Raw genomic sequence first — 9,372 nt, 5'->3', positions numbered from 1 at the left:
AGGTGACTCCCAGCCCCCCAGGTGCCCCCAGGTGGTCCTGCAGGACCAGCTTGTAGGACGTGATGCACACGTGGAACGCGTTCGGCTTCGTCCACCCCTGACAGGTGAGGCCCAGGTGAGTCACAGGTGACCCCCAGGTGACCCCCAGACCACCCAGGTGACCCCCAGGTGGTCCTGCAGGACCAGCTTGTAGGACGTGATGCACACGTGGAACGCGTTTGGCTTCGTCCACCCCTGACAGGTGAGGCCACAGGTGAGTCACAGGTGACCCCCAGGTGACCTCCAGACCCCCCAGGTGACCTCCAGCCCCCCCAGGTGAGTCACAGGTGACCCCCAGGTGACCTCCAGCCCCCCCAGGTGACCCCCAGCCCCCCCAGGTGAGTCACAGGTGACCCCCAGGTGACCCCCAACCCCCCCAGGTGACCCCACTCAAAATCCCCCAGGTGAGTCCCTATGGATGTCAATGGATCCAGGTGTGTCCCAGGTGAGTCACAGGTGACCCCCAGACCCCCCAGGTGAACAGGTGACACCCTACAGGTGACACTCCTATAATCCCCCAGGTGAGTCCCTATGGATCCCTATGGATGTCAATGGATCCAGGTGTGTCCCAGGTGTGTCCCAGGTGACCCCCAGGTGACCCCCAGACCCCTCAGGTGACCCCACTTGGAATTCCCCAGGTGACTCCCTATGGATCCCTAGGGATGTCAATGGATCCAGGTGTGCCCCAGGTGTATCCCAGGTGACCCCAGCCCCCCCAGGTGCCCCCCAGGTGGTCCTGCAGGACCAGCTTGTAGGACGTGATGCACACGTGGAACGCGTTCGGCTTCGTCCACCCCTGACAGGTGAGGCCCAGGTGACCCCCAGGTGACCCCCAGGTGACCCCCAGGTGACCCCCAGACCACCCAGGTCATCCTCAGGTGACCCCCCAGACCCCTCAGGTGACCCCCAGACCCCCCAGGTGACCCCACTCAAAATCCCCCAAATGAGTCCCTATGGATCCCTCTGGATGTCAATGGATCCAGGTGTGTCCCAGGTGAGTCACACGTGACCCCCAGGTGACCCCCAGACCCCTCAGGTGACCCCCTGACCCCCCAGGTGAAGAGGTGACACCCTACAGGTGACACTCCTATAATCCCCCAGGTGAGTCCCTATGCATCCCTATGGATGTCAATGGATCCAGGTGTGTCCCAGGTGTCTCCCAGGTGTGTCCCAGGTGACCCCCAGATCCCTCAGGTGACCCCACTTGGAATCCCCCAGGTGAGTCCCTATGGATCCCTATGGATGTCAATGGATCCAGGTGTGGCCCAGGTGTGTCCCTACAAATCCAGGTGTGTCCCAGGTGTGTTCCAGGTGTGCCCCTACAGATCCAGGTGTATCCCAGGTGTGTCCCAGGTGACTCCTTCCTTCTCCCAACATCTCCAGGTTCATCCCAGGTGTACCCCAGGTGTGTCCCTTTAGATCCAGGTGTGTCCCAGGTGTGTCCCAGGTGTGTCCCAGGTGACTCCATCCCTCTCCCACCACCTCCAGGTGTGTCCCAGGTGTGTCCCTATGGATCCAGGTGTGTCCCAGGTGACTCCATCCCTCTCCCACCACCTCCAGGTGTGTCCCAGGTGTGTCCCAGGTGTCTCCCTATAGATCCCAACATCCCCAGGTGTGTCCCAGGTGTGTCCCTATGGATCCAGGTGTGTCCCAGGTGTGTCCCAGGTGACTCCTTCCATCACCCAACATCTCCAGGTGTGTCCCAGGTGTGTCCCAGGTGTCTCCCTATAGATCCCAACATCCCCAGGTGTGTCCCAGGTGTGTCCCTATGGATCCAGGTGTGTCCCAGGTGTGTCTCTCCCATTTCCCACCACCTCCAGGTGTGTCTCAGATATGTCCCTATGGATCCAGGTGTGTTCCAGGTGTGTCCCAGGTGACTCCATCCCTCTCACACCACCTCCAGGTGTGTCCCAGGTGTCTCCCTATAGATCCCAACATCTCCAGGTGTGTTCCAGGTGTGTCCCAGGTGTGTCCCAAGTAACTCCCTCCATCTCCCACCATCTCCAGGTGTGTTCCAGGTGTGTCCCAGGTGTGTCCCAAGTAACTCCCTCCATCTCCCACCATCTCCAGGTGTGTTCCAGGTGTGTCCCAGGTGACTCCCTCCATCTCCCACCATCTCCAGGTGTGTTCCAGGTGTGTCCCAGGTGACTCCCTCCATCTCCCACCACCTCCAGGTGTGTCCCAGGTGTCTCCCTATAGATCCCAACATCCCCAGGTGTGTCCCAGGTGTGTCCCTATGGATCCAGGTGTGTCCCAGGTGACTCCCTCCATCTCCCACCATCTCCAGGTGTGTTCCAGGTGTGTCCCAGGTGTGTCCCAAGTAACTCCCTCCATCTCCCACCACCTCCAGGTGTGTTCCAGGTGTGTCCCAGGTGTGTCCCAAGTAACTCCCTCCATCTCCCACCACCTCCAGGTGTGTCTCAGGTGTGTCCCAGGTGTGTCCCAGGTGACTCCCTCCATCTCCCACCACCTCCAGGTGTGTCTCAGGTGTGTCCCAGGTGTGTCCCAAGTAACTCCCTCCATCTCCCACCATCTCCAGGTGTGTCCCAGGTGTGTCCCAGGTGTCTCCCTATAGATCCCAATGGATCCAGGTGCGTCTCAGGTGACTCTCTCCATCTCCCACCGCCTCCAGGTGTGTCCTGGGTGTGTCCCAGGTGAGCCCTTCAAGATCCCAACATCCCCAGGTGTGTCCCAGGTGTGTTCCTATAGATCCAGGTGTGTCCCACGTGTGTCCCAGGTGTGTCCCTCCATCTCCCACCGCCTCCAGGTGCCTCCCAGGTGTGTCCCAGGTGTGTCCCTACAGATCCAGGTGCATCCCAGGTGTGTCCCAGGTGTGTCCCTGCATCTTTCACCACCTCCAGGTGCATCCCAGGTGTGTCCCAGATGAGCCTTTCGAGACCCCAACATCTCCAGGTGTGACCCAGTTAACTCCCTCCATCACCCAACATCTCCAGGTGTGTCCCAGGTGTGTCCCAGGTGTGTCCCAAGTAACTCCCTCCATCTCCCACCATCTCCAGGTACATCCCAGGTGTCTCCCTATAGATCCCAATGGATCCAGGTGTGTCCCAGGTGTGTCCCAGGTGTGTCCCAGGTGTGTCTCTCCCATTTCCCACCACCTCCAGGTACATCCCAGGTGTGTCCCAGGTGTGTCCTTATAGATCCCAATGGATCCAGGTGTGTCCCAGGTGTGTCCCAGGTGTTGTCCCTCCATCTCCTACCACCTCCAGGTGTATCCCAGGTGTGTCCCAGGTAACTCCCAACATCTCCAGGTGTGTCCCAGGTGTGTCCCTACAAATCCAGGTGTATCCCAGGTGTGTCCCAGGTGACTCCTTCCATCTCCCACCACCTCCAGGTGTATCCCAGGTGTGTCCCAGGTAACTCCCAACATCTCCAGGTGTGTCCCAGGTGTGTCCCTACAAATCCAGGTGTGCCCCAGGTGTGTCCCTCCATCTCCCACCACCTCCAGGTGTATCCCAGGTGTGTCCCTATGGATCCAGGTGTGTCCCAGGTGTGTCCCTACAGATCCAGGTGTGCCCCAGGTGCGTCCCACCCCCCCCAGGTGAGGCTCTCACCTGTCTCTTGAGCCGCCGCTCCTTCTGGGCGCCGTAGTAGGTGAGGATCTTGAAGCTGGGACACCAGCGCTTGAGCTCCATCTCCCAGTTCAGCATCACCGACGTGGGCACGATGATCAGGTGAGGGCCCCAGCTACCTGTCCAGGGCAAACAGGTACACCTGAGTCCCTAAATGTCCCCAAAACCTGCCCAGGTGAGTCCCCAACCCCCCCATTCCCAGAGCTCCATCTCCCAGTTCAGCATCACCGACGTGGGCACGATGATCAGGTGAGGGCCCCAGCTACCTGTCCAGGGCACAGGGGCACACCTGAGACCCCCAACCTGCCCAAAACCTGCCCAGGTGAGTCCCCAACCCCCCCATTCCCAGAGCTCCATCTCCCAGTTCAGCATCACCGACGTGGGCACGATGATCAGGTGAGGGCCCCAGCTACCTGTCCAGGGCAAACAGGTACACCTGAGACCCTCAACCTGCCCAAAACCTGCCCAGGTGAGTCCCCACCCCCCCCTTCCCCCGAGCTCCATCTCCCAGTTCAGCATCACCGACGTGGGCACGATGATCAGGTGAGGGCCCCAGCTACCTGTCCAGGGCACAGGGGCACACCTGAGACCCCCAACCTGCCCAAAACCTGCCCAGGTGAGTCCTGGACACCCCAAAACCTGCCCAGGTGGCACCTAAAGGGCCTCAGGTGTCACCTAAAGGTGCCCAGGTGGATCCTGAAGGTGCCCAGGTGGCACCTAAAGGTGCCCAGGTGGGACTCAGGTGGCTCCTGGACACCCCCCATGAACCTTAAAGGTGCTCAGGTGTCACCTAAAGGTGCCCAGGTGTGCCCTGAAGGTGCTCAGGTGGCACCTAAAGGTGCCCAGGTGGGTCTCAGGTGGCTCCTGGACACCCCCCATGAACCTTAAAGGTGCTCAGGTGTCACCTAAAGGTGCCCAGGTGTGCCCTGAAGGTGCTCAGGTGGCACCTAAAGGTGCCCAGGTGGGTCTCAGGTGGCTCCTGGACACCCCCCATGAACCTTAAAGGTGCTCAGGTGTCACCTAAAGAGCCCAGGTGGGTCCTGGAGACCTCAAAACCTGCCCAGGTGTCACCTAAAGGTGCCCAGGTGGGTCCTGGAGACCCCAAAAAGGTGCCCAGGTGGGTCTCAGGTGGCTCCTGGACACCCCTCACGAACCCTGAAGGTGCTCAGGTGTCACCTAAAGGTGCTCAGGTGGGTCCTGGACACTCCCCACGAACCCTAAAGGTGCCCAGGTGTGTCCTGAAGGTGCCCAGGTGGCACCTAAAGGTGCTCAGGTGTCACCTAAAGGTGCCCAGGTGGGTCTCAGGTGGGTTCTGGACACCCCAAAACCTGCCCAGGTATCATCTAAAGGTGCCCAGGTGGGTCCTCAAGATGCCCAGGTGGGTCTCAGGTGAGTCCTGGACACCCCAAAACCTGCCCAGGTGTGTCCTGAAGGTGCTCAGGTGAGTCATGGACACCCCCCATGAACCCTAAAGGTGCCCAGGTGTCACCCGAAGGTGCTCAGGTGTCACCTAAAGGTGCCCAGGTGGGTCCTCAAGGTGCTCAGATGACCCCCAGCACCTTTTTGGGGGGTCTCTCACCCATTTTTAACCCTTTCCACCCCATTTTTTCCCAGATTTCACTTCTTTTTTCTCAAATTTCACCTTTTTTTTGAGGTTTTTCCCCATTTTTTCAGGGTTTTCTCCTCCCAGTTGTGCTCAGGTGACCCCCAGGTGTCTCCCAGCACCTTTTTGGGGGGTCTCTCACCCATTTTTAACCCTTTCCACCCCATTTTTTCCCAGATTTCCCCCTCTCCTCGGGGTTTTCTCCCCTTTCCCCGGGGTTCTCTCCCCCCCAGGTGTGCCCACCTTTCTCGCAGGCCAGGTGTGCCAGCAGGGAGATGGTCTGGATGGTCTTGCCCAGCCCCATCTCGTCGGCCAGGATCCCGTTCAGCTTCTTCTCGTACATGGTCACCAGCCAGTCCAGCCCGATGTGCTGGTACTCCCTGAGCGTGCCCCGCAGCAGGTGGGGGATGGGCGTCTTCACCTGCACCAGGTGAGACCCCCAGGTGAGACTTGGGGTCCTCAGCTCACCCCCAGACCCCCCAGGTGACCCCACTCAAAATCCCCCAGGTGACCCCCCTGGTACTCCCTCAGCGTGCCCCGCAGCAGGTGGGGGATGGGCGTCTTCACCTGCACCAGGTGAGGCCCACAGGTGAGACTTGGGGTCCTCAGGTGACCCCCAGGTGACCCCCAGGTGACCCCCAGGTGACCCCCCAGGTGATCCATCCCCAACCCTGTAAATGAGTCCCTGTGGATCCCTATGGATGTCAATGGATCCAGGTGTGTCCCAGGTGACCCCCAGACCCCCCAGGTGACCCCCAGACTCCCCAGGTGACCCCACAGATGATCCACTCTCCATCCTGTAAATGAGTCCCCATGGATCCCTAGGGATGTCAATGGATCCAGGTGTGTCCCAGGTGTGTCCCACGTGGCCCCCAGGTGACCCCACAGGTGATCCATCCCCAACCCTGTAAATGAGTCCCTATAACTCCCTACGAATGTCAATGGATCCCAATGGATCCAGGTGTGCCCAGCTGTGCCCAGGTGTGCCCAGGTGTACCCCTCACCTGTGTGGTGGCCAGGGTGTACCCCTTGGGCTGGAGGTGTACCCAGGTGTATCTGAGCTGTTCCCAGGTGTGCCCAGGTGTGCCCAGGTGTATCTGAGCTGTTCCCAGGTGTACCCAGGTGTTCCCAGGTGTACCCAGGTGTGCCCAGGTGTACCCAGGTGTGCCTGAGCTGTTCCCAGGTGTACCCAGGTGTTCCCAGGTGTGCCCAGGTGTACCCAGGTGTGCCCAGGTGTGTCCCCATGGATCCAGGTGTATCTGAGCTGTACCCAGGTGTACCCAGGTGTGCCCAGGTGCGCCCCTCACCTGTATGGTGGCCAGGGTGTACCCCTTGGGCTGGAGGTGTACCCAGGTGTACCCAGGTGTGCCCAGGTGTACCCCTCACCTGTGTGGTGGCCAGGGTGTACCCCTTGGGCTGGAGGTGTACCCAGGTGTATCTGAGGTGTAACAGGTGTGCCCAGGTGTGCCCAGGTGTATCTGAGCTGTTCCCAGGTGTACCCAGGTGTGCCCAGGTGTACCCAGGTGTACCTGAGCTGTTCCCAGGTGTACCCAGGTGTTCCCAGGTGTGCCCAGGTGTACCCAGGTGTGCCCAGGTGTGTCCCCATGGATCCAGGTGTATCTGAGCTGTACCCAGGTGTACCCAGGTGTGCCCAGGTGTGCCCCTCACCTGTATGGTGGCCAGGGTGTACCCCTTGGGCTGGAGGTGTGCCCAGGTGTACCCAGGTGTACCCAGGTGTTCCCAGGTGTACCCAGGTGTTCCCAGGTGTGCCCAGGTGTACCCAGGTGTGCCCAGGTGTATCTGAGCTGTTCCCAGGTGTTCCCAGGTGTTCCCAGGTGTGCCCAGGTGTGCCCAGGTGTGTCCCCATGGATCCAGGTGTATCTGAGCTGTACCCAGGTGTGCCCAGGTGTGCCCAGGTGTGCCCCTCACCTGTGTGGTGGCCAGGGTGTACCCCTTGGGCTGGAGGTGTGCCCAGGTGTACCCAGGTGTGCCCAGGTGTACCCAGGTGTATCTGAGCTGTTCCCAGGTGTGCCCAGGTGTGCCCAGGTGTGCCCAGGTGTATCTGAGCTGTTCCCAGGTGTTCCCAGGTGTGCCCAGGTGTGCCCCTCACCTGTGTGGTGGCCAGGGTGTACCCCTTGGGCTGGAGGTGTGCCCAGGTGTACCCAGGTGTGCCCAGGTGTACCCAGGTGTATCTGAGCTGTTCCCAGGTGTGCCCAGGTGTGCCCAGGTGTATCTGAGCTGTTCCCAGGTGTTCCCAGGTGTGCCCAGGTGTGCCCAGGTGTGCCCCTCACCTGTGTGGTGGCCAGGGTGTATCCCTTGGGCTGGAGGTGTTCCCAGGTGTACCCAGGTGTACCCAGGTGTTCCCAGGTGTATCTGAGCTGTTCCCAGGTGTGCCCAGGTGTGCCCAGGTGTGCCCAGGTGTGCCCCTCACCTGTGTGGTGGCCAGGGTGTACCCCTTGGGCTGCAGACTCTCAGCAGCAGCGGCGATGTCGCTGATCTCCTTCTTGGGGGCGGAGCCTCCTCCTCCAGCCCCGCCCCCTCCCCCTGCACCGGCGGGCGGGGCCGGGGCGGGGCCATCGGCGGCCCCGCCCCTCCTGGGGCCACCTGGGCGGAGGGGCGGTCTTCTGCTCCTCCCCTCCTCCTCCTGCCCCTCCCCTCCTCCTCCTCCTCCTCCTTCCTTCCTCCTCCTCTTCCTCATCATCATCTTCGTCTTCATCTTCCTCATCCTCGTCCTCCTCCTCCTCCTCCTCGTCCTCCTCGCTGTCGCCCCCCGGGGACTCTGGGGGAGGGGGCACAGGTGAGGGTTGGGGGGTTACAGGTGAGGTTTAGAGGGGGGAGGGGCCACACCTGGAAGCCAGAGCTCACAGGTGACCCCAAAATTCCTCCCCAGGTAACCCCAAAACCCCCCCAGGTGACCCCAAACACCCCCAACTTCCCCCAAGGTAAACCCAAAAACCTCCCCAGGTGAGCCCAAACCCCCCCAAAAGCCCTTCAGGTGACCCCAACTCCTCCCAGGTATGCCCAGGTGTGCCCAGGTGACCCCAAAACCCCACCCAGGGGACCCCAAAACCCCTTCAGGTGACCCCAAAACCCCTTCAGGTGCTCCCAACCCCCAGGTGTGCCCAGGCGTGCCCAGGTGACCCAAAACCCCCCAGGTGTGCCCAGGTGACCCCAAACCCCCAGATATGCCCAGGTGACCAACCCTCCCCAGGTGTGCCCAGGTGTGCCCAGGTGACCCCAAACCCCACCCAGGTAACCCCCAAGCTCGCCCAGGTGACCCCAAAACCCCACCCAGGGGACCCCAAAACCCTTTCAGGTGACCCCAAGCCCCCTCCAGGTGTGCCCAAGCATGCCCAGGTGACCCAAAACCCTCAAAACTCCCCCACATAACCCCAAACCCCCCCAAACCCCCTCGAGGTGATCCCAAAACCCCTTCAAGTGACCCCAAATCCCCCCCAGGCGTGCCCAGGTGTGCCCAGGCGTGCCCAGGCGTGCCCAGGTGTGCCCAGGCGTGCCCAGGTGTGCCCAGGTGTGCCCAGGTGCGGTACCTGAGCGGGTGCTGCTGGCGCCGGGGGCGGAGTCGCAGTCGGAGTCGGCGAAGGCGCCGCCGTAGCGCTGGAGCAGCTCCTCCATCGGCAGAGCACCTGAAACACACCTGGGGGTCACCTGGGGGCTTTGGGGGGGATTTGGGGGATTTTGGGTTATTTAGGGGTTTAGGGGGATTTGGAGCAGCTCCTCCCATCGGCAGAGCACCTGAAACACACCTGGGGGTCACCTGGGGGACTTGGGGGATTTGAGGGCATTTGGGGGATTTGGGGGATTTGGGGATTTTGGGGTGATTTGGGGGTTTAGGGGGATTTGGAGCAGCTCCTCCATCGGCAGAGCACCTGGAACACACCTGGGGTCACCTGGGGGCACCTGGGGGGGTTTGGGGAGGATTTGGGAGGATCTGGGGAGATTTGGGGGAATTTGGGGGGATTTGAGGATTTGGGGGATTTGAGGGGTTATTTGGGGGTTAAGGGGGATTTGGAGCAGCTCCTCCATCGGCAGAGCACCTGGAACACACCTGGGAGCTCACCTGGGGGCACCTGGGGGCACCTGAGGGGTTTGGGGGAGATTTGTGGGCATTTTGGGGGATTT

At 61.2% G+C, this 9,372-nt stretch overlaps 1 protein-coding gene and 1 long non-coding RNA gene across 2 annotated transcripts; one reads left to right on the top strand and one right to left on the bottom strand.

The window, feature by feature from the left end:
- Nucleotides 1–25: 25 nt before the first annotated feature.
- Nucleotides 26–7,827, bottom strand: LOC126636556 (helicase SRCAP-like; the record flags this gene model as incomplete). The annotated part of the gene is made up of 4 exons (XM_050308864.1): nucleotides 7,664–7,827; nucleotides 5,476–5,653; nucleotides 3,612–3,748; nucleotides 26–97 (listed from the first exon to the last, which is right to left on the bottom strand). Coding segments are annotated over exons 2-4 (309 nt in total), but the record flags the coding sequence as incomplete, so codon positions are not given.
- LOC126636557 (uncharacterized) lies at nucleotides 7,180–7,429 on the top strand. The gene is made up of 3 exons (XR_007628081.1): nucleotides 7,180–7,217; nucleotides 7,289–7,309; nucleotides 7,389–7,429. It is a non-coding gene; the product is annotated as an uncharacterized LOC126636557 (long non-coding RNA).
- Nucleotides 7,828–9,372: the final 1,545 nt, after the last annotated feature.

This window comes from Myiozetetes cayanensis, unplaced genomic scaffold (genome assembly GCF_022539395.1).
Source record: "Myiozetetes cayanensis isolate MyiCay16 unplaced genomic scaffold, myiCay2020 scf1337, whole genome shotgun sequence".
NCBI classification, from domain to species: Eukaryota; Metazoa; Chordata; class Aves; order Passeriformes; family Tyrannidae; genus Myiozetetes; species Myiozetetes cayanensis.
The sequence above is the reverse complement of the archived record's forward strand: the minus strand, read 5'-3'. Positions and strand labels throughout refer to the sequence as shown.